General features: G+C 37.6%; 1 protein-coding gene and 1 long non-coding RNA gene across 3 annotated transcripts; one reads left to right on the top strand and one right to left on the bottom strand.

Moving 5' to 3' along the window:
- Window positions 1-291: 291 nt before the first annotated feature.
- On the bottom strand, window positions 292-11,177 carry LOC103707191 (granule-bound starch synthase 2, chloroplastic/amyloplastic-like). 2 transcript variants are annotated; one of them, XM_008791596.5, is made up of 9 exons: window positions 10,681-11,177; window positions 9,922-10,191; window positions 8,259-8,820; window positions 8,019-8,083; window positions 7,656-7,733; window positions 7,463-7,573; window positions 7,269-7,313; window positions 3,962-4,135; window positions 292-1,586 (listed from the first exon to the last, which is right to left on the bottom strand). In XM_008791596.5, exons 1-9 carry the CDS (start codon window positions 10,822-10,824, stop codon window positions 630-632), a joined length of 2,406 nt encoding a protein of 801 aa, XP_008789818.3. In that variant the 5' UTR covers window positions 10,825-11,177; the 3' UTR covers window positions 292-629. The 2 variants fall into 2 exon arrangements, with proteins under 2 accessions (XP_008789818.3, XP_008789825.3); XM_008791603.6 differs by having other exon boundaries at window positions 9,922-10,185; window positions 10,681-10,877.
- A 2,176-nt stretch (window positions 11,178-13,353) lies between these two features.
- LOC148703295 (uncharacterized) lies at window positions 13,354-17,426 on the top strand. The gene is made up of 2 exons (XR_015986818.1): window positions 13,354-13,474; window positions 13,620-17,426. It is a non-coding gene; the product is annotated as an uncharacterized LOC148703295 (long non-coding RNA).
- The last annotated feature ends 8,558 nt before the right edge of the window (window positions 17,427-25,984 follow it).

Here is a 25,984-nt window from a genome sequence, read left to right as displayed (position 1 = left end):
CCAACTGGCATTATACATGGCTTTCATGAACCTCCATCAAAAGGGCGATTACATTTGCCATAAAATTAAGGTGTAAGTTGGTTTAGCTCCTAAAAGCTAATAGCCAAGATGGTAACTCCAATGTACAGGTTCCACAGAAGCAGAAAAGGAATACCACCAGCAAACTTTCCCATAACAAACAACCCAGTTTCCCTTGTTGGAGAGTGAGAGAATGTGGAAACATATCGCAGGTAAAACCTTTCATGTATGCAAATAGAAGAGAAGATTCTGCTCAGCATATACAGCTCAAAGTTTCAAACAGTTTAATGCAAGTTTTACTGAGAAAATATAGATCCACCATCAAGTCCACGCATGGTTCAACCAAGGGTTTTTACAATCTTCAGACAATTTAACAGTCAAAATTACAGAGAATTGCCTTTTACCCAAAAAAAAAACTTGAAGAAATAAATTATCGGACATCTACTCAGGTCGTGAATTCCCCCTTGCTCGTAATGAAAGAAAAGAGAGGCCAAAAAGATGGCCAACCTGCAACTGTGCTACTGCCTGGTGGCATCCCTATAACATCTGAATCAGTGGCAGATAGTTGCAGACTGATAGGCCGAGAACCAGAGAGAACATGCTTTGTTGGATCACCATTGATACTTGGCAGCAACAAGTATTTCCTCATAACGATGAGCAGCATTATCCCAACTGAGATCTTGCGTCATCCCTCGCTTCTGAAGCCCCTCCCAACTGCTCTTATAAGTTCTGTATGTCCTTAAACAATTTCCCAGTGCATCGATCAGTCGATTTGCCTCGGCCCTCTCAAAGGCCCACCCAAGCCCTGTCTCCCCATAAGGATTAAATTGATGTACAGTATCCCTAAGGCCACCAACCGCATGAACCACAGGGACTGTCCCATACATCATGGCATAGAGCTGGTTCAGACCACAAGGCTCGAACCTCGATGGCATCAGTAGGACATCAGCACCTGCTGTGATACGGTGTGCCATCTTCACAGAAAACCCAACCCATCCTCTAACATTGTCACCGTGCTGCCTCTGGAAATTCTTCAGCATCTCTTCGAGGTCTGGTCTTCCGGTGCCCAGCAATACCAACTGCACATCCTGACCAACAATCCAATGCATGGCCTCCGCAATGAGATCAACACCTTTCTGATGGTCCAACCTCCCAATGAAAGCAAGGACAGGAATATTGTCGCGGACTGGCAGGCCAAGCTCTTGCTGTAGAGCAGCCTTACATTGGGCCTTGCCACTCTGAAGAGTTTCGAGCGAGTAGTTGGTGTAACCATCAGATTTTAGGTGTACATCAGATTTAGGGTTCCAATCTTTTGTATCGATCCCATTTACAATGCCCTGGAATTTCCAGTCAAGCTCATTAATGATCCCATGCAAACCCCAACCACCTTCTGGTGTTTTCAGCTCCCAAGAATAACCATGGCTAACAGTAACCACCCTGTCAGCAGTTTTTAAGCCAGCAGCAAAAATATTGAAATGGTCACCTCCAACAGGATCACATAGCTTAAAAAGGTCCATGTAGTTACTGGGCAAATCAACAAAGACGAAGTCATCTTCTGGACCACGGCCCTGGATAAGAAATCAGAATTAACTTCATATATTTGGGGAGAAATTTAATTAACATTTTAACAATTAAAACCTATCTTAAAGCTTCTAATTTAGATGTTCTGTTAGCTATAATAATTCTTTGGTAATTTTTATGTATTACTGCAATAATAAAGAGAATAATACATAGAACAACTAAGAAGCAACACACGGGACGCCAGAAAACATATTAACTATCATAATGACAACGATCAAATTTTTGTTATTTATTTGTGGTGGCTTGCATTTCGAGCATCCATAGCATGATTTTACAAATACTGTTATATCACTGGTCTCTTATGGAAACAACTTTAAAAGTATTTTTTTGGGAATCCTACTTACGTAATATTATTTCTATATCCATGAACCGATGCTGATAAAAGACTGATCTGTTCCTATCATGTTGGACCAAGCAGCTAGGTCAGAACGTTTCCATAGGTGGCAAGTTTACCCTCATATAGCTATTCTGATGTTTAACTAACAAAAGAATGAGAACGTTAAATATTCTGACAGATCATTAGGTAAGACAGATTTTCTTCCAATGGACGGACTGGTTAACAAAACAGATGAGATTTTTGTTTGGATAAAATGATTTCCACTCAATGTCTAAATTAGATGACAATTCGATGACCAAAATGAACCTCGCATTTTAAGGATATATAGATGTTTTATCTACAAGGAAAAAAAAAAAGGCAAACTCCCTTAGGATTCGTGTATTGGGCCATCCATTTAAGCACGGCTCTTTATCAACCAAACTCTATCCAGCCCAAATCCCTCTGGAAAGAAAAAAAAAAAGACCTCCATAGGTCTTTATTTTTCTTCCTGCAGCCCGAAGGCTAGGATCTGGATTGGGTTTGGACAAGTTCGTAAAAATAGAAGCTAGATCGACAAACAAGCCCGATTCCTATAGGATTTTCAGCCCAATTCTGTAAGAATATCCAAATAGGCCCTAAAAATGTGTACAACTGTAGGGTGTCCATATGAAACTGTCATAAGAACTAAGTCAAAGAGTGTTGTAAGAGAATCAAAGCAAAAGGTGCATGTGATTGTCGATTGTGACACAAGGAAAAAGAGAAGGAATGAGGAGAGGAAGAAGAAGAATTAAAAAGAAGTTGTAAGGCTCAAATTGCAGAAAGACTATCCAAAACACTAAGGAAACAACATTAGTGGTAAAACATCAGTACTAGTAAACCCACTGGGTCTTCCCCAAAAATGAAGAAAGATGATCCTTTGATTGGATGACTTCTGATGGAACACTTTTGAAATCTGAGCAGGCACCTAGATGACATAGGAAATACTTGTTTTGGTATTCTTTGTGCTATGCTGCTGAACTAGGCAGCTGGCAGTGAAGAGTTCATGCTCCACATTGTGGGGTGCTTCAATCTTTGAAAGCCCCATCTGTTAGCATAAAGCACGTCTGACTATGATTGGTTATTCACTGCTTCTTCCCTTTATTGAGAGTTCATTACGTGTTTTAGGAATATTCTGATGGATTCGTATAATTTCTGATGGGTTCCTAGGATGTCTACTATAGATAATTTCTTTCCATTGATGAGTAAGAGCTGCACTTCCTTTTGACCAACCAGGCTGGCCTTATGAGGCCATTCTGACCATAATCCTATATTTTAGAGATCAAAGGGGTGAGCTGGGGTCTAAGGCCTCCAGATTTTTCAACATATATCACTTTAAGTTTGGCAGAATAAAGAATGGATATAAGGGCCTGATATGAGGTGAATTTGGCGGGTACTTGACCAGCAGATTCTTTCTGGGACAGGTGAAAAGAACTGATGTCTGTTTTCTTTTCTTTAAAGGTGGATCTAGGTTGATTTAAGTGACTTGATCAGCTAAAATGTTAACCAGGTATTCTTCTGAAGGGGTCATGGATAAGGCACCCACAAATTTAATGCCATTTATAAGAGAGTTATAAATAAACAATTTCTATAATGGCATAGTTAGTAATTATTGTGGTGAAACTTTAACACATCCTCTTTGTCTTCATTATCCATTTTGTGGGAGGGTATGCTAGTTAGGCTCCTCGGTTTAGTTAGGTGACTGATACAACTATCTCCATGAATTCAATGTATATTCTGTGAAATCTAACTTTTTATTTTCCTATGCAGAACTTAGTGGACTATTGAAATACAATCATCACATTATTGGCTTTTTTTTGCATTAATTATTTTTTCTTACCTTGTTCAGTTAGAGTTGTTGGCTCGATTGGCAAGACTATGTTTTAAGAGCTGTTTTAATGGCTTCAGATGAAGAGATGACCATGCTCATGAATAATAAAACACAACAATTCCAGAAACAATACAAAGTTTAATTTGATGATGAAAACCATTGAGGATTAGGAGACATACCTGGTATGCTATGTTGTGTATCACCAGAACAGATCGGGCATAAATCATCAATCCATGGTCACGGTAGTATGCCTTCAGATAAACAGGTAACAGTGCAGTGTGCCAATCATTTGCAACGAAAACCAGATTTCCATCTCCATAGCAGACACCACCACATGGAACAAGAAAACAAACCTGAAACAAATAGTTTATCTTTTTCAGATGACAAATTAACAATTAAAAAGATTAAATGATCCATATCCCATATTTTAGACTACCAGCATCCTAAAGAACAAGGTTTTAAAACTCGGTTTCCGTCCTCTAGGCAGAGTTTTGGTTTTGGCAGTTTTGGTGGTTTTAGCAGATCTGCTCCAAGTTTGAGAGTTTCAGTCAAAATAGTCAGGAAAAAATCCAAAAAAATAGAAAAAATTAAAAAAAATGCAATTTATCATATTATTTCATTGTGTTTCGAGTCCTTCAGGCTCATCTATTGAGTAGTTTGGGTACTTTCAGGTTGAAACTGGACTGCTTTAAAGCCTAATGCATTAGTTAATACTTTTAGCTGATTTCAAAAGCATCTTACACTTTCCCTAAATTTCATAATTTTCCTACACTTTTCTCTTTTGTTTATAAGTTCTATATGTTCTCTAATTTTTGCATTTGATTAAACTTTTTCTAAGCATTTATCATTTTATTTTATTTTAATAACTCATGCGAGCATGTTTCATTATGATCCATATTAACAATCTATTTAAGAAAGATTAAGATCCACCCGAATAAAAACTTATTTTATTTCACGTATTCATTTTAATATCAATTTATTCTAAAAGGTGATAAAGAAAAACCCATTTAAATAGAAAAAGAAGCATAGAAACATATAATACTTTATAACTAGTAAAGACACTATAAGATTGCATCTTGCCCATATTAACGACAAAATTTAGCCAAAAAATAATCTAAATTAGATCATTAGATCCTTAGTTAAATGTGATATTGAATAAGCTAATAAATTCTAGGAAAATATTAGAAAATGTTTGACAAATATACCTATTAAAAAAATCAGTTTTGACCAATATCAGCCGAAACAGTTGAAACTCGGCTGAAGGCCGAAATGGATCAATTTCAGCCAAAATTTCAAACCTTGCTAAACAGAAGCATTCACAAAAAATGATTGTCAACTAGTAGACCAATGCAATTTACATATTTGATGAGAAAAGAAAGATAGATGGTAATAATATAAAACCCCTGGAAAGACATAACAATTATTTTGTTTATAAGGAACAAATTATGGATGCAATCAATTTGTAAAGAAAATTGCCATTTGATGAATAATGAGTAAATGAGTAATAAAGACCCATGTTTCATCAAATAGTTAGCAACCATCGACAAGGTGACAAAACAAAAGTCGCAAAAGGTATTATTTGGTTCCTTGGGAGAAAGATGAGTTAAGAACTTGCGAGAAGGATGACCAATGAACTAGAAAGGTCAAACAAAAGCAAAAAAAAAAAAAATCCGAACTCCATTACTCAAACTATGAGCAAGGTAAGTGCGAAAACCAAGGACATTCCCCAAAAAGGCAGCCAACTTGTATTATTAGGTTCCTTGGCCCTATATAAGTATCCAAAATCTCCTCAATGCACAACTGATGTAGGATCTAACACACACCTGCATAGGTCCTCACACTATTTAAGCTCAAGATAAGGATCCAATATCAAATACAATCACATCTCAAGCACAACCGCGCACCACGATCGGTTCATGGTCAGCCCCAGAAGAGCCTATGCTGCAGTGATCCCTAGCCAATATCGGCCATGGAATGAATCTGCTCTGATATCTTTTGCAACAACCTAGGACTTCATCCCAAAAGCAAGCTAGAAGGCATATTTTGGGTTTCTTGGTTCTATATAGGTATCCAAGACCTCCCCAACGCACAACCAATATAGGAATATACACATGCCTACACAAGTCTTCATAGTATGGTTGTTTTAAAGGGTCTTGCTAGTTAGAATTTGAAATTTGTAAATTTTTGTGTCTTAGTATAGTTAATGACAAATAAAACCAGACTGATAGCTTGGGGAGCAAAGAATAAAACCAGTGAGACTGATTGATGGTTAGACCAAGGGGAAAATGCTAGAACAAAAATGGAAAAAATGTTTATTCCATGGTGTTCAGATGGATAGGTATAAACACTGAATCCATTCTAACAGGTCAGAACAAGCCTTCCAATTCAACACTCAAGCATCAAGGCTCCTGACATAAGGCATGGAAGATAAAAGTTTGGTTTCTATATTGTATGAATATTAGCAAGTATAACAGAGAGAGAAACATGTTTTGAAAAACATCAATTTGGAATATATTTAAAATTCAACGCGAAGTACTAGCCTAACCTATGAAGGAAACAATAATTTTTAGGAATATTGATTCAATTCAATGTTATTCAATTGTTTTACATGCATATTTAAAGGTAACTAAAGAATCATACTTAAAGGTAACTAAAAAATAATTTTTAGGACATTGGTGTATCCATGCTTTCCTTAAGAACACTAGTGCATGCCAACAGGATTTGGTTCCATTGGTTGTCATTAGGCACCCCTTTCCTTTAAACACACACTTGGGAGAGACCCTAGGTTTAACCCTGGATGTGGCATTCCAACCATGTCCACACAAACACAGATATATATATATATATACACACACACATAGAGAGAGATTACTAGCTTCATGAGGATTATCCTAAGAATACAACTCTATAAGGGATAATGGGTAAAAATCCTTTTAGATCCTTAACCTTAGGTTCCATTGGTTGTCATTAAGCCCACTCTCCTTTGAGCATGCACTTAGGACAGATTCTGTGTTTAAACCTGGAGGAGACATTTTTATCATGTTCACAGAAACACAGAGATAGAGAGAGAGAGATTACTAGCTTCAGGAGGATTATCCTAAGAATACAACTCCATAATGGGTAAAAATCTTATTCTTGATCCTTACCCTTTAAGCTATGCAATCTTAACCATATCTCCAAGGAAGCATCATTAAGAATGTCTCATCAATGGCTAAGTCTTGCTCTGACTTCTAGAACACATAAAGTCTAACATAAGTGGATAATTAATAGTAAGAAACGTTTACAGGAACCTTTTTTTTCTGAATGCACGTTTCAAACCCTTTACTTGGACTTTAGTTTTTTTAAACAATTTTACATACAATTGCTTCACAATATCCTTGATGTTTGAGCTTCACTGAATTTTGTCACCATTATCATCTGCAAGCATATTAGATATTTCATGGAATATGATGACTGATGATGACCTTCCAAAGACTAGGAAAATACCTCCACAGCTGCCTTGCAGAATAGAACCATCCGTTTCAAAATGTCCTGCATTCAATATATAAATAGAGATAATTTTTGGGATGACAATTGGTTAACGCAGTTTAATACAGCATGTGCATTTCAAAATAACATTTGGTAAAGGAACATGGGTGAACATCTTAAAGGATCATAAAAAAGGATGGATTAGGATTTACCGTTCTTTTTCCCACATAAATATCATTTCCAATGTGACGAAAAACAGGGCTATCTAGAAAAACAAAATCCACACCATCAATGTAGGCATGAAAATAGGTTACCTCCATGTCCTGTATAATAAGATATTAGAGAAATATAAATAAAAGATATGCGGGAGTTTGACTACAACATCACAATGACACAGATGTCTACCTGCCCATCAACCTTGTACCTTTTCCGTACTCCTACTTCTTGGGCTTCAGCATAGTTCCCATACCTTGGTGCCACTACCTGTAAGGCAATACATAGTTCATTAATTGTCCAAAAATGTTAACATAATCAATAAGCTATTCAATCTTCAGAACAAGCTTTAGCAGCGAAAAGCACAAGACCAGCAGATCCAGTTACTTCAAGTATCCAGACGTCCAAGTTAGCATTATTCTGAACTTGCTGTTCAGATTCATCAATTTCTGAGATAGCTATCAATATTGGACTAAAGGATAGTCAAGGAAAGATTTTTGCATTATACCTTCAAAATTTTGAAATGAAGAGATAATAGATGATAGCAATATTTACCATAACACGATGTCCTCTCCGAGCCAAAGCCTTTGGTAGAGCCCCAACAACATCACCAAGCCCACCTTTACAAAATTGTCAATAATCATTAGTACAGATAGAGAAGTATGAATTTTTCTAGACAAAATGACTTAACAACAAAAGAAGACTACAAAACAGAATAAAGACGTCCAATCAAGAAAGTCGCATACAATACCAAAAGATTGACGAATTCATCAAGTTAAAGTGAAATGTAAATGCCTGTTTTGGACCAAGGAGCACATTCTGCAGCTGCTACTATGACATTCATGACATTTGCCCCAGCCAAAGGAGGAGAATCCAAGTATTCTTCGTCAGGTGCCACCTCTTGTTCTTCACTTAAACCAACTACCTTTGCTTCCGCCAGATCCTCGTGCTTCTCGTCTTTTACATTAGAAGATTCAGAGGCCTCAGGGAGAACTGGTGCCATAATTTCAGACTGAGGTATTTCCAAATCAACTACGCTTAATAATCCAAGAACTTCCAAACCATCTTTGGGTTCCTCCTCCACATAAAATGATTCTTCACTAGAGGTAGTAGGTTGACTTTCACTTCTACCAACTTCAGCTGATTGGGTGAAGCTGTCTGCAGAACTCCCAGTGTTGTTACTGTTGTATGTTCTATGACGCTCTGCTCCAGTCGAATCTATATTGAGATTTGAGAAAGAACCACCAACATCTGCATCTGATAAAGAATTATTGCTCCAACTATTAGAAACTGGCTCCTGTTCTGTGTTAACAACACTATCCTTTATAGATGAAACAAGTTCCCTTCTTTCTACAATCTGCACCATATAGAGGAGATTGATATCTATCACAAATTTGACACTCTCACGTTGTGATAAAGAACAAAAGATAAGATTTAAAATGCAAGAGAGGTTGCAACTAATGCAATATGAAACAAAGAAAATAAATAATTTCAGATTTCTGTAGGGAGAAAAAAAATTCAGATTTAACTGATAAAAATAATGTGGTGATATCAATAAGGAATTAAGAACTTTATTTGGATAAAAAAATTAGCATTATTTCATAAATGGAAAATAAGTTATATTGAGTTTCTGCGTGCCATTTTTGTTTATATTAATGAAACTCAGGTGTGAGAGACTTCTATGACAAGATAATGAATGATCAGATATGTTTTTTGAAGAAGCTAAGTGACAATAGGCAATTCTAGATATCAAGGTACATATAGTTTTATTAAATTGGTGGAATTTTCTTAAGAATTTATCATATATCTAGTGTCTCAATTTTTTCATCCACTGCTGTTAGGTGCTTTCTTAAGTCCATCACTATTGGCATCCTCCCTATTCATCATGTCCTGATCTTACTTGACTATGCTTTTATGTTGCATAGGTTTTAGCAGTTATGTATTAGCTTTACAAATTTGATCGTCAGTTTCAATGAGCATTATCAAAGAAGTCTTAAAAATTGACAAAAAACAAGTTATGGCAGGTTTTAAGTTGATTTCCTTGAGTGTTGACATTATATTGACTACATCCAAGATTCCTTGACTTCACTAGTTATTAATTTGAGTCAGGTATCCCAGGAAACCATTAGTTTAACCATTTTTTAAGATCTTTGAAAATTTAACTCGCTTGTCAAAAAGAATTTCTTCCTAGGATTAAGTCACAACTAATAGGGAATTATAGTCATAGTCATGGTTTGCTCCATCTTAATTTATATAATAAAATTTCGAATGGGCAGGATCTGGGCAACCGCAATCATGAGCCCTGTGGCATCATGGTACACAGCAAATATCAAAATCCAGATTTCCAAGCAAAACAATCGCATGTTGAAGAGAATTCTTAATTCATCTCGATATCAAAGCTATGCAGAACTTTAGCTACAGATTTTTTTGGGGGAAAGCCATAGGTTTGAAACAAGACCTGCTGAAGTAGTTTCCGCTGCACTGCCAAGACCTTCTTGCTCTTTCTGATTGTAGCCCGAAGTGCATCATCGGTAATATCCTCAACATCTTCATCACTACCCTCCTCTTGTCCTTCATCAAGATTGCTTCCTCCCACTGCTCGCAGAGCCTCTCCCCTCTCTCGGTTGCTGGAGCTTAAACCGACCAATAATTTACAGCCACCAGCCCTCAAAAACCTCATATTGCAAGCACTGGCATTAGCATCCCCACAGTGGAGTCTAGTCTGAATCTAAAAAAGAATGGAACCATTATTTTTCCAATCCACAAAAACCTGTCAATTTTAGAAAGAAAGATAACCTTGTGCATATGATGTTTTTTTTCCAAAAAAGACGGTAAATTTTGACAAAGTCTGTCAGTCTAATCTATTCATGCTTGCTGTTTCTTTCCACAAGGAGAGACTTTTTTTCGGGTTACAGATAACTTCTTTTACCAGATCGGCGAGATTTTTTTGGCGGGTTGTATCTTTTTCCATTGAAGATAGCTCATGCACCCAAAGGGGAACCCCAAAAGGACACCACTCTCAGAGTGGAACCACTCCACTCCCTAGCTGGATTTCCAGAGGCTGGGGTGTCCTTTTAGGGGCTACTTTTTTGCAGGTTTCTTTTAAAAATCTCTCATTTTCATCCTTAATGGCCGATAAAGAAAGAGAGAGAGAGAGAGAGAGAGAGAGAGAGAGAGAGAGAGAGAGAGAGAGAGGAGGAGAGGAGAGAGAGCTCACATTAGCCCTGGCGAGCGGCGGAGGGCGCGTTGAATAGAGTAAAGGCTGCCCATTAGCGGCGGAGAGGAGGGTGGGGGCGCCGCGGGGAAGTGGCGGACGCAGCGGCGCCGGCGGCGGAGAGGAGAGGAGAGAAGAAGAGGCCATGGAGCGGTCCGGGAGAAGGGGGACCAGAGGACAGAGAGTAGGTGGCGTCCGATAGACGTGTGCCTGTCAGGGTTAGAAGGCTTTAAAAAAGTTTTTCGTCCTTCTTGGATTAACGGACGGTCCAGAATAATCCAAACTTAAGTTATTACTCTTCAGTCTTCATATACTACTATTATTTTTTTTTATTTTAATTCTTATAAAATTATGTTAGATTTGGATTTTTTTTAACTTAGGTCCAAAAATGGATTGCATTTAGATTCTGCCCACCATCAATCCAACCAGGTTTGGTTGCAGCTCTGACTATGCTTCTCTCCAAAGAGGATATCTATCCTTTTATTCAGAAGTAACGAGGCATCCAAATCAAAAGTTCATACTCATGATATATCACTAAAACACTTAGAAATAAAAAATTATATATTTTAATACTCTAACTTATGCACCAATTGGATGCAAACTTAAATAACCAAAATGATATGAGACTATATTTAGTTACAATTTAAGTATTAAAATTTATTTATTTTCAATTTATATATATATATATATATATATATATATATATATATATATTAGTATATCTAGATCATGATCAAACCTGACATACCAATACAAGAAAAATCGTTCATTTTTGTATCCATGTGATACCACCAAAATATATAATTTTAATTGCTAGACATTTTTTATGGTATTATTAATAATATCGGTTTTCGAACTTGAATGTTCTATTATTTATTTTGATATTGAGAGAAATAGATTTTTTTTCCAAAAAAATTATAATCCATCTCATATTATATTATCATAATAATATTTAAAAATTATTGTAATATAATATATATATATATGTATATAATATCATTACATAATAGGCTATTATATATGTAAACTTATTATTAATATATTATTTTATTATCATATGTTACTAATCTATTCCACTATAAAATATCATATATTGATATATTATTTTTAGTTTATCTTTTCAATCATTTTAGATAAATTATAGTGTAATATGATAATCAAAGTTTAGTTTTAATATAACATATCATAAACAATATGATTGAGATATTTAAATATCCTAACATTGATACTACATATGTTTGGCAACAAATATAATATCATGATATTAAATTTATAATATTATGATATATGATGAATAATTGTTGCAACATATCATGATAAGATATTATGTACTGTAATATAATAGCAATATAATATTTTATTATAACATCCAAAGAACAATAGTATTTTATATAAATTATAGTATTTTATAATTGTTGCATTGGTTATTATATTGTAACCTGTAATATATCGATTTTAAAATCAAGGATTATCCCCTTTTGATTCACTCTATAAATTTATATCAAAAATACCCTCTTAGTTATTCTTAAAATATATTACAGGCCTCAATATTCTTTTATTGTCACCTTGCCCCTCTCTCTCCTTCTTTAGTCAGATCAAACCTCTCTCGTAAAACTTCCAAAACAAATTAAAGTCTATCTCTTTTTATAATTCAACTTTCAAGCATGTAGGAGCCTCAGACTCTTCAACATATTGGACTTTATCACTTGCTTTTCTTTTTCACAGAAAAGTGCACCCATTTCTAGAGTTTATACAGTGGCCTATAAAATATTAGCTGAGTTATTTAGCATCCCTTGGCTACATGCCCCTTGGAAGAGATCTAGGATTCAAATATCAAGTATTGCTCAAAAATATACTTACATGATAGTGTTGATGTTAATAACATTAACTTAAAATTAGGGGTAAGATCGAAAATAGTTAAATTGGCATAAAGCGGCATAAGACTATTTTAAGAGAGATGCGAAATAGTCTCTGCCCAAATGAAAATAAGTTGTAGACTTTTCCAAATCAATGTCTAATTTATAAATTATTTTGCTGCATAAAACTCTATTTAATGTTCTATATATAACCACCTAGAATCTCACCCAAAATAGCTAGCCAAAAGATATTATTTGGATTTCTTAATCCTAATCTTGTATAAGTACCCAAGATCTACCGAGCGAATAATCGATGTGGGACTAAACACACGCCTGCACGGGTCCTCACATACTCTCCTATTTTAAGTCCCCTAGTCCATATAGGTTATGGGTCGGGTCTGCTCTGATACCATTTGTAACAACCCAAGATCTCACCCAAAATAGCTAGCCAGAAGGTATTATTTGGATTTTTTTATCTTGATCCTGTATAAGTACCTAAGATCTATCCAGCAATGTGGGACTGAACACACATCCGCACGAATCCTCATACAATGCTCCTACCAAATACCACCTTAAAGTCGCAATCAACAAGGCAAAAGAAAATGACAAATTGAAAGCTATTCCATGTTCACAGTTTTAAATCATCAAGATGCTTTTAGCCAAAAAAAACAAAAAGGAAAACATCAAGATGTTTCTTTTGTCTTGTTCCCTTATGTCTTTTTGCCCCTCCAGCGATACGAAAAGTGGGAAGTTCTCTTATAGGAAAATATAGCCATTGATTTCAAATAAATGTGGAGCTATGACAGGATCTTCTTCTTGTTCCATTTGACTATGGGGAAGAGAATGCTTGTCAAAAAGATGATAGCTCAATTAAGGCACAGGAGCACATCAACAATGGATGATTTGCTCCTGGTACCAGGTGTTATGTCTCCCTCCACAAGGTTCACCTTTTGCTTCTATCTTTTCCTCCCTCTCCTATTGGTCTCCCCACAGTTGCTTCTATTGTCACTTGTCATGAGTATATACAATATGTTACTGATTACTAATCTCTACTTCACTCGCTACTTTTTTGTGGTACATACAAAGGGAAAATCAGAATCAAACTCTCACAAAACTAGCACCATAATCAGAGCCAAATTTGCGTAGCTTGGAATTGGAATACAGCAGCTGCCACCCCGAAAGGCACTGAACACAAAGGTAAAATTTCTTCTGCCCCTTGTAGTCCCTAATAAAACAATTGGCTGCTGCTGAATGAGAAGCTTATCAAAAGAGAAGGGAGAGAATCTTCTTGAGTTACCCCAGTTCCTTGCTGAATTCGGACTTTGAATGGTAGATAGATTTTACTGCTTCAGTCAAAAGCTACTTGTGCTAATCTTATCAAAAGAAGCATTTCAGTTTGAGAACCATGAATTTTTGTACATTTACCATCTCCTCAGAATGTGCAATTCTTATGTCAAGAGTATTCAGATTGGCCAATAGTTTTGATCCATTCTTCTCTTTCCTATATTCAAGAAGATTCGAGGCAGTTGCTTCTCTATACACTGCATTAGAAGGTGATTAGGTTATTTCATGCTGTGGAAGCTAAAGAATGGGACTTGAACTCTCCTCCTCATTTCCCCAGTTTGGCCTTCATATGTCCCACCCTGCAATAAAATCTCATTTTTTATATCTTAGATAAGTTCTTTTATTCGTATTAAATTAATTGGCATGTGGAAGGCACGTGAGGGTGGTATGGCATCTTAGGCTGTGGATGGCATGTGATACTGATCTTGACATCCACCAATTTAGGACAACGATGCCAAGGGCACAGAATAAAGCATACCATGGTATAACATGTATGCCATTGACAAGTACATGGATGGTTCATAAAAAATGTTTGTGTTGTTAGGACTTTGCCGTGCAAGTGGTGTGGATCGGTTCTTAGGTGATTGTCTTAGGGTTCGGATTGTATCTTCCACACGAAAGAATGATTTTTTTTTTACAACATTAATCGTTGGATCGCATAATAACCACTTCGAGATCTATGCAGGTAGATGAACGAAAAAATTGAGATGCTTTGAAATATGTGCAAGATGCGATCCAATGGTTGTCATCACAAAAGAAGATTGATCATTCTTTCGAGCAAAAGATATAACTTGAACCCTTTCTCAAATGGTAAACTAGCTTGTTTTGTGAACTTTTTCTTTTAAATTTTGTCGAAGTTTGGATTGATGTAGCTCATCGAAATTGCAATAACTTCTTTTGTCGATGGACATTCCACATTCCATTAGCTCACATATCCAATTTTTTTTATGAACAAACAGAATGTAAGAAGTGTTAGAAGTTTCTTCTCTTCAATGCTCTTCCCAGAAATCTGTTTATTTATGCGACTTTTTGAGATTTAAGTACCTGACTAATTAGATTACTGCATCAAACATTTACTTATTCCTTGTGTTTTGACTTTCTTTTTCATGAAATGACCTACCTAAAGAAATTATAACAAAATGTCTATATTACATCCCTCTAATTCTATGTTAAACTTATTCTTCTAGTGAGTAAAAAAAAATAATCAGCGTTTTTAAATCATGAAAGTGTAGATGAAAACAATTTTATGAGCAGGATGCAACCAATATCCAAGAAGTTTTCTTTATAGGGCCTGATCACTGTGTTTAGTAGATCAGAGCCAGCACAAGAGAGGCATTAATTACTTGGTTCATCCAACAAATTTTGGGAACATGCATGTAGAGAACGAGCTTTCCTCTTCAACAATTACATCTTTCAAATTGATGTTGTAAAAGAGAATAATATCCCACTTTGTATTATATATGTATGCATGCATGTGTTTGTTTATGTGATGTCGAATATATATGTGACTATACATGTGTAACAGCACTACATGCACGGTCTCTATACTGCTGAGATGATGCTGTTGGTGAATTATTTCTTGTTGCTTTCCTCCCCTCCTCATGCCATGGACTATGTTCGCCTTGTGGTGTAGTGGATGGCTTTTTCCTACTGCTTTGGCATATTAAAAAAAATACGTGGAAAGGACTCCCCAATCTTCCCCATCCTCTCAAGTTCCCTGGGCGTTCTATGTTATTTAAAATGCTCCTCTCCTTAGACATAGCCTGGAAAAGCTTGCCACCCCTCCCTCCCATAAAGGATCCCCTTAGAAGAAGACAGCATCTCTTCCAAAAACCCACCTCTTTTGCAGTTATTTTATGCCTCCAATGACCTGTCCATCATGTGCTGTCTTAGATTTATATACTTCTCTTATCAAGCTTGGGAGGAGGGCCTGAGGGACCTGGTCTGGAGGTTTTTGATTGAGGAATGATGAGTGATAGAAGGGAGAGGTGTTGGAAGGAAGAGGGAAAGTTGGTGTTAGGAATGAAGACTGATCCAAGATCCTTCATAACTCATTTCCCATTTACAACTGGAGAGGAGGAGGAGAAAAAAAAATGAATGTTTAGTCCTTCCTGCTCCTACTCGCATTCATTTTATCTTTATTGAGGGATCTCGGACCAGGCTTCATTCCTCACACCTTGCTTTCTGGTGCAAAGTAATCTGAGGTGAGTTTGCAGAGCTTATTGGGATGCTTTCTGCATGCTATTTCACTTGTTGGAACAAGATCTTGCAAGAGTGCATGTTTCCTTCTTATGCTTGGACTTGTTGGAGCTCTTGTTCTGATCTTTATGACTAGCTCTGCATATTTCGTTGTTTTAATGATTCTTAGAAAATATCTTCGCGTAAGGATTTTCTTGAGAATGATTTCTGAAACTAAAGCTTTTTGTTAAATTTATTTTTAACCTCTGATATGACAATGTAATACTCCAGGTTTAATTTTTTCATGATTGATTTCTGGAAGATAGGAAATTTCCCTTCATCAATATTTAGAAGTAAAATATGGACTGTCTAATTTAGATGCATGCATGGACCATTAGATTCTCATGATTCTGCTTGGTGAACTGGTTCATCACATTTTGCAAGGTTACAGGTTATGTTCCTATTTGGCCTTGGATTGAATACTAAAACAAACGTTTTTCCCGGCTTCTTGTTGCTCTACTCTCTTTTCCTTGAGCAAAATGGAGGGAGAGCCACCATATATTTTCATCGATAGGAGGAAATGGTCTCATGTCTGTGGATGCTACACTTCAACCAATTGCGAGCACGTCACCAAACGAAACTAGATCTGTAAAGAAATTCCTATCGCGTATCCTGAATAAATTTAGCAAGATCAAATTGGATTCTTCCATGCCTAACCATATCTCTACTTTGTAGAACTTCATTCGATGTCAAATATGTTTCTGAAACATCACTGTGCATCTTAGAGTCATCCTAGAATTCGTTATTCGACACGATCCATCCATTTACATTGTAAAACAAGGATTACTAATCTATCTAAAGAACTAGCAGTATTTAAGCTCGTAGTACGCTGAAAATATGCTTGCTAATTACAGAAGAAATAATGCTTCCAAATATAAAGTTTCAGCCCTTTGAATACTGAATTCAGCTGGTTTTTATTTATCATTATTACCATTACTTTTTTAAACTTTGTCTGCTTAACTTCAGTGGCTGCTATACAGAGTGAGAAAAGGCTTCTTGTCGTGCAACTCTTTAGATTTGAGATATCACGTTCCCTGTAATGGATCTCAGCATGTCCTCGTGGAGCCCTGGTCGCTCTATAAGCACTGAAGTTTACATTTCCTGGTGGCCTTTATAGGGTTTTAATGAGTGCAAATTTGACACTCAGTGCTAAATTCCACACCATTTGAACAACATGTTGTACTCTTCAGCTTTTTCATTCTGAATGGTCTGATTTCAGCTTTTCTACTAAGGCTGCACACTGACCTCAATAATTGCCATGTACAGAGAAAAAGATATATTAATTACAACTTATGCTTGGTTTTTAATTTACCATGTTGTTCTTACTAACTTTATTGTAGTCCATTCATAACGAACCCTATGATGTTAGACCTTTTGTCCAGCCTAAATTAGTTGAGTAAATGGATCGGTAACACTTGCAAACTTCAGAACTGAAACCAGGTTTTTTAAGGTTTTCTGATGGCAGAGTGCGCCATATGGTCAGAGCAAGAAGGCCTTGTTGTTGGATATCATTTTCTGTTAAAAATCTTTGATTTCATTGTTCCATCAAAGAGACCGCCCGACCCGAGGTTTTGGCACAAGAACTTTTAAACCTCCAGAGTTTATCATGCCTGTTGTGCCATTAATTGTTAACAAATCATAATGTGAGATGCTAGCCAAACAGCAGTAGGTCTAAATGGTCTCGCAGACCAATGGATGCATTATGAAAGCAAATAGTAGTTTAATCCTTAATGGTTTGAAGCAAGCTACAGAGGATTTTAACTTAATATATCTTACTATCTGTATCTTATGTTTGCTGCTTAAAGACCTCTGAATTATGTTCGCACCTGGGTTTGTACTAAAAGCAGCCACATTTGAGATTAGCAAATCTAGATCTATTAACATGGCCCCAAATCCGGAGATTGCTTTATGGAAATGGATGAATAAGCAAAATTACGTTATCACGAACAGATTCCCTAATGATCTTAGCTACTTCAATGATTATTTGAGGATGATTAATAGTTTTTAATGAAAGTTAACGAACTCCATTGCCATCACCATTATGTGATTTAGGTCTAACAAATTTTGATATTGGTAAATCTCACATCTAAGTATCTAACCACCTACACCGGACGCAGGAAGCAGTCTGAGAAAGGGAAGCAAGAACCAAATGATGGCAATAGAAGTAGACAAATGAATTAGTCATGCAATGTCAGACATCTTCATTTGCTATGGCTTGCTTTTTGGGTACTGCCCTTGTACTGAACATCAAAGACTAGAGTGGCAAATTTGTAAGGGTGCATAGAGAGCCTCCATTGCAAAAGTCATGTAAAGCAAGAAGGAATGCGGAACCGTCCCGAACCGGATGGTTCCGCCCGTTCCGAACCGTACCGGTGGCCTACCGGTATGGTTCGAGCTTTGAAACCGGTTTGAGACCGGAGCCGGAGGAGATGAAGAGAAAGAAAGAGGGAGCAGGGGAGGGAGGAAGAAGAAAATTTTGGAAATTTTTAAGTAAAGTCGGCAAATCGTTTGCTGACTTTACTTAAAAATTCCGAAATTAAAGTTCATTCTGTTGGTTCTCTTCAAGAACTCCTTCCAAGCTCGTAGTAGCATTAGATGGAAATGCTGCATCTTCTTCCTAAAGAAAAAATCAACAGAATAGAAGTTGCATAAAATAATATCCATGTGTCGAATACTAGTGTGCACCACACTATACCATACAAAATATCCCATGTCAAGTTGTCATCAAAGAATTGCACATATTCTGTATCTTAAGGTTACATAAATGACTTCGTTTGACAAGATCTCACACTGTAATATAGCTTACAGACACAATGGCAGATTACAATATGTATCAATTAGTCACTAGTTGCTATTCTCAAGCTTCAAGATGCTAGTTAAAGGTTCGGAACTTATCAGTATATGGTGAAGCAAATATTCTTGACATTGTTTATCAAGGATTAACAATTTGCACCCAAGAATTTATAGTAATTTCTCCGTTTATAAATCTATTGTAAATTTCAAAAGTTCAAACATATTTCTCGTGATGCAAAATAAAACATACTAAAAATGACATATAATTCTTCCTGTAGATCGTTAAATATCTCCTAGATTGCAAATTTGTGTCTCTTCACATATCAGCATGTCCAAGTCCTGGCGTATCATGGCACAAAATGCCTCCAGACAAATCCAGGCAGAACACACAATGCAGAGCACCTTGTAAACAATCAACTGACCAACCATTTCTCTCAATTTCGCCATAAGCAATAGAAAAGTTCGAATCTTTTAAACTTTTTCGCAGTCAAAAAGGTAAAATCAGCACGCTAAACAAAGAACACAAGAATGATTTCTAAGAAGTAAATTGATTGCTCGATAGCAGCAAACCTTCGAGCACAGGCAGCGAGGTATCCGTGATAACAATTTCTCGTTCTCCTTCTCCAAGTCTTGAGTTTATTCGTAAAGGAATTTGATTAGGGCGCGGAAGAGAAAATCTCCGAATCTGGACTTCTATCGAGCATAAAGAATGCGGGAATGGGGGACCGCAGCGAGCCGAAGGGTTTAGGGTTGTACCTCGACCCGGTTGCGGCTAGAGGCCAATTGGGATTGGACATACTGCGACGAGATCATGGTCTTTCGATACCTCCATCGGAGGGTCCTGAACGCCGTATCAGAGGCCACCCCCCGTCGCCATGGCCGCCGTCCGCTTCCAACTGCGAGAAGCGCCTCTTCAAAGGAGCCCGACCGGAGGCTAGATCCTGGACGGGGGTGTGCAGGAGGGCATGATTAGGTACATTGGGGTTCTCATCACTGGCCGGCGCCCTTGGCAGAGAAATTGTTCCGAGATTAAGCTGACCATCAGACGTAGGCCAGCGGGATGGCAGTTGGATGCTCCCTTCCTGATGGGTTATATCATTCTGGTACGGTTAGTTTTGAGTCCGATTCCGGTGTACTTATTGGCGAATACCCAATGCTGATATCTCTGTTGAGGGCTTTAGAGCAGCTGTTTAAAGACTTCATATGGGGTCAGGGGCGCCCGATGCAATTGGAGGCCTAAGGCGGACTTTCTAAAAGAGACTTTTTTTTTTTAATAATAATAATAATAATAATAATAAATTTTAATAAGTGTAAAATACTTTAAAAATTTATTTAAAAATAATCCGTCTAGCTTTTTGAGATGCAAAATTGCTAATCAAACTTTTGTACTCAAGATTCATTAAAATACTATTTTCAATCGATAATATAGCTAATCCATTTAATCTTTCTTGTAACATAGTTGACCGCAAATAAGATTTTATCAACTTTAATTTTGAAAAACTTCTTTCAGCAGAAGCAACTGTTACAGGTATTGTTAACAATATCCTGTAAGTAATGCATGCATTTGGAAAAGAATCTGTTTTTTTAATAAAACTTAAAGTATCAATAGGGGTACTAGTTTCTATTTGTAAAATTTTTTTTTAAAACGTTTAACTCTGAAAACAGATCAAGACCATCAATATCAGAATATTCACCGTGCTTTAAATAGTTTTCAAGATTAAGACAACATATTTTCAAATTCTCTTCATTCAAAGATTTTAATTTTTTAAAATTAAACAAAAAACTAAAAATATCTTCATATATAGTGAATTGTTCAAACCTACTTTGAATTGAAGAAATAGCTTGATCTACTATATATAAAAAGTAATCAATTCTAAAAGATTCTTCAGCTGATCTTGGTGTCTCATCATCAGTATTTTCATCAAATTGTTTTTTTCTACGGATCACACGTTTTTCACGAAATGTAGGTTCTATTTCCATTTCATTTGCAATTTCTTTAGATGAATTCAAAGCATTCATAAATCCATTTTCTCTATAACTTTTTAAATAAGAAAGAAGACCTTTTAATTGATCTATAGCAACATCAATATGCATGTCTTCAGATTGTAAAATCTTACTAACTGAGTTAACAGCAAACAATATATCGTACCAAATATTCATGCCTAATAAGAATTCAAAATTTTCAATCTCATATGTAGCTAAGCATATGGCTTCACTCTTTATTTTAGGATCTTCACTAGTCTCTGCTAATTGAACTAAGGCATCTCTTATTTTAGGAGCTTGATGTTTAATTGCTTTGACACTTTCAATACGACTTTCCCAACGTGTCTGTGACAAAGGTTTAAGAGTTAATGTAGATACATTATCTTGTAAAATTTTCCATCATTTTGTAGAAGAAGAAAATAAGGTATAAATTCGTTGTATCACTCCAAAAAAAGATATAGCCTTAGGACATGAGTTAGCAGTATCACATAATACTAAATTCAAATTATGACATCCACATGGTGTGTAAAATGCTCTAGGATTTATATCTAATAATCTTCTTTGTACACCTTGATGTTTTCCTTTCATATTAGATCCATTGTCGTACCCTTGTCCTCTTATATCATTAACCTCAAGTTTATGTTTTTCTATTATATTTATAAGTTCATTAAAAAGGCCCTTTCCAGAGGTATCATCTACTTCTAAAAATTCTAAAAAATATTCTTCTACTTTTACTGGACTTGTTGAAGTATCCACACATCTTAAAACTAGGGTCATTTGTTCCTGATGGCTTGCATCAGGAGTGCAATCAAGTATTACAGAAAAGTATTTTGCTTCTTTAATCTTTTTAATTATTATAGCTTTAATTTCAGACGCTAATATTTGAATCAATTCATTTTGAATATTATGACCTAAAAAATGATTGTGAATTTCACCATGTTGAATGCGTCGAACATGTTCTTGCATTACTGGATCAAATTCTGCAATCATTTCAATAAAACTTAGAAAATTTCCGTTATTGCTTTGATAGATCTTTTCATTCTTTCCTCGAAATGCTAAATTATTTTTTGCAAGATTTTTTACGACAGCAATAATTCTCAATAGAACTTTTTTCCAATGATCCTTCTCTTGGTTTATTTGTTCCTGGAGACTTTTATCAATTGTTTTATTTTTTAGCAATCTTACTTCTACATCAATCCACCTATTCATACTAATGATATGTTCATTAGTTGTTTCATGACTTTTAAGCTTGATACCTAGATTTTTCCAATCCCTACTTCCTTCATTGACTAATTGACTCGTGCTAGACTTTGAATCAAATAATTTACAACAAAAACAATATACCCTATCCAAATCCTTCGAATACACTAACCATCTTCTATCATATTTTTCGCCATTAGGTAACTTACGAATGTAATATATAGTAGAAAAGTGTCTATTATTTTCATCCCTAGGAAAATGAAGATCATAATCTCTAATTGGACCTCTTTCCACTAATAGATCTCTCAACTTTGTATCAATATTTTTCCATCGACCAGGATCATATATATTTATAGGAATAGAACTAGTTTCATTAAACTCTACACTATCCTTATTTATCCTATCTTCATCTAATTTCTTATTGTGTTCTTCACTAGATATTGTTTCAGTAGATATTTGAATACTACTATAAATCTGGTTGTCAATCTCATTTTGTTTCATTCTTTTTAAGTCATCTTCCAACTCTATTTCGTTCTGAGTTGAGCTTGATGTAATGTTTTGTTTATTTGTGACAATAAATCTATCTAAAGCACCTTTTTGAGATTGAATGAGTTTTTCGATTTTTCTTTTCTTTTTGAGTTTTTCATACCCACATTCAAATTTTCTATTAGACATTTGAATCTAAAAATAATATTATCAAACAAAATAATTAAGACAATTACTACAAACAAATGAAAATGGAATAGAGTTGAAAATGATAAAACCCGAAATGTCAATAGAAGCGGTGTCGGATTCGATGACGAACTCAAGTCCCAACAAGCGGTGCCGGACTCGACGATGAACTCAAGTTCCGACAAGCGGTGCCGAACTTAATGGCGAGAAGACGTGCCGAAGCTAATGTCAACTTTAATGGAGACCCTAGACATGAAAAGCTATTATCAATTTTTAAGAATAGACATAAAAATTTATTTTCAAGAATCCGACAATAAAAATTTTGATAGCATTGAAAATTTGAAATGTAAATAGTAAAGTGGAAATGGGTGCAAAATGAAGCTATGTAACAGACTAACGGAGAGTACATCATGATATTAAATTCAAGAATGTTAATTGTAGTTTTTACATCATTAATTGTAACACTAAAAACAGGGTACTAAACTTTTCACCAATTGAAAAGGGGGAAATTAGCTAGAAATTAGCTAACCTAGATATCCACATCCAATAAAAACCCAACAGAATCTGACTAGGGAAAGAACACAAACAGAATTATGCTTCATTAATCATTATCTACCCTTTATAAATACTAGTTATTTCTTCATCCCATAATCAAATACTTAACGAAAAACCTAAATACCATTAAGGCATTAAACTTTCAGTTTGGAGAAACAGGGGCGGAACTGCCGACCGCGGAGGCACAGAGCCAGAGCGGCAGAGGGTGGAACCGTGGAACTGGAGAAGCCGGGAAGGAGAAGTGGAGTCTTGGAGAACAAAGAACTCACCGAGTGGTCTGAGTGACCGAGTCCCCTGACACCTGGAGGCTGGAGAGGCCGAGAGGGCGGAGGGCCGAGAAGGAGAACTGGAGAAGAGACGCCGTCAAGAACCGAGTTATCGGGGAACAGGAACTCAGGAAGCCGGGAAGGAAGACCTCTCGAGTACTCTTGAGTCAAGAACCGAAGAAGAGCTGAGCTGCTGAAGGAAGAACACGAACTCAAGGATGAAGATTCGAAGAAGAAGACGATGTCGGCTGTCCTCTTTGGTTATTTGGGATTCTGGTGTCGGTGAGACGGTGACTACGGGCTACGCCACTACGGCTAAGATTTAAGAAGAAGACGGTGGCGGACCGGCGGTGCCAGGCGGATGGACGGATGGTTGGATGGAGAAGACGGGCTAGTGGGGCTACGCTGGGCGGCTGGGGCCTGGGCAGCTGGAGAAGACGGGCTATGGACGGGGGATGGCTAAGATGTCTTGTCGGGCGGTAGGCCGTAACTCGTAAGCCCTATCCCCGTTGCCCGATGCCGGTTGCCGGTCGCCGGACCGTTGGTCGCTGCCGCCTGCCCGTTGGTCATTGCCTGCTAGTCGCTGGAGGAGGAGCTTTCCCAGAGGCGGAGCCGTGGACGCCGGAGGCCTTCCTTTGGTCCGAGGCCCTAGGCGACCGCCTCGATCGCCTAGGGCTCGGGCCGGCACTGTATGGGGTAGGCGAGAGGGAATATGAGGTATTCATCTGGTGGCTTGGGAGGTTGTCTGTCAGCCTCTTAGACATGGAGGTTTGGGGGTTCTGTCACTGTTGACGCAGCGGGAGGTTCTAGCAGCATAGCGCGCCGCCAGGTTTTTTCTGGAGCCGGATAGTCTGTAGTGCGCCCTGTTGAGGGTGAAGTACGGTGCCCACTCGATGCGGGAGGAGCTCGAAAATGGGCACCAGTGTTTCTTCATTTGGTGGAAGATTTGTTCTTCTACCCGCTCAGTACATTTGGTGATCAGGTAGATGGTTGGTAATGGACAGTCCATTGACATTATGAAGGACAGGTGGCTGGCTGGACTACCGCTTTGCAGGATGCCGACGATGGTCGACTCTGCGAGACTGGCTAGACGTAGAGTCAGTGATCTGATGGTCTCTGGCGAGGGCCGATGGGATGAGGTCATGATCAGGGAGGTTTTTGAGACACAGTTAGTGGAGCAGTTACTTGCCACTCCGATCCCTCAGGATGGGCTGGACATGCAGGTGTGGGCAGTGACTGGGTCAGCCAGGGTGAGGGCAGCTGACATATAGGTATTGATGGGGGGGTGTCGCCCAGGCGTTGTGATGGCAGGTGGATTTGGAGGATGCGGGCTCACCCCCGGGTGGCATTGTTCATTTGGAAGGTGGTCTAGGATTGCCTGCCGACCAGAAATATGTTGGCTAGGAGGAGAATTAGGGTTTCTCCGATGTGTGTTGACTGCTCGAATTTGGTGGAGATTATCAGTCGTATTATTTGAGTGCCCACGGGCAGCTCAGGTTGGAGGAGGGCATCCTTCCCCTTACCGGAGCTTGGTTTTGGTATGGGGGACTTTTTACGGCGGGTGAGGACTGTTCTACGATCGTCGAGCACTGCAGATTGGGGTATTGTTGCGGTCTACTTGGCGTATCATATCTGGTTAGACATGAATGCCAGAGTCTTTGAGGGAAGGAGCGCTCTCCTGAGGTCTGTTGTAGAGCAAGCTCTCCGTCAGGAAGTGGAGATTGTTGAGGTTGCTGAGTCTGACTCATCTGCGATGACTAGGGACATCTAAGACCCCCTCTCCGCTACCACAGACCCCAGGTTTGTCTTTGTTTCTTAAAAGCCTCCACCTCTTGGCCATCTAAAGGTGAATTTCGATGCGAGTCTGCCCGTCGGTGATGATCGAGCGGGAGTGGCATTTGTCATCAGAGATCATGATGCCAGGCTGATTGCAGCAGGAGGTTGTAGCTCTTTCGAGGCATCGATTTTTGGGGCGAAGCTGGGGGCAGCATGGGAGGAGTTTTTCTATGCGAGATATGTTCTGCAAGCTGGTTGTATCATTCTGGAGGGGGACTCAGCCTCCTTGATGGCGCGCCTTAGGGAGGAGGGGCGAGAGGCGGTGGAGTACTCGCTTCTGGGCGACATTCACCGAATGTATGGGAGTGCCAGGCTCTCCAGGTCAGGCATGTCTTTCGGAAAGCAAAGCAGGCTACTGACTGGGTCGCGTTCTTCGCTGCGCATCATTCGGAAGAGTTTTTTTGGACTCAGCAGTCTTCCGTTCCTTTTACTTTGTGTAGCTTGCTTGATTATGATGTAGCTGGTTGTACTCATGCTAGAGTTGTGAGCAGCCAATATTATATATGATACTATAATTGTATATATTGTACTATACTAGTATATACAATACTATACTAGTATATA

This window comes from Phoenix dactylifera, chromosome 5 (genome assembly GCF_051530095.1).
Source record: "Phoenix dactylifera cultivar Ajwa chromosome 5, Ajwa_hap1_PhDact_Kaust_v1.1, whole genome shotgun sequence".
In the NCBI taxonomy this organism is placed as follows: Eukaryota; Viridiplantae; Streptophyta; class Magnoliopsida; order Arecales; family Arecaceae; genus Phoenix; species Phoenix dactylifera.
This window is presented reverse-complemented; position numbering and strand designations above follow the sequence as displayed.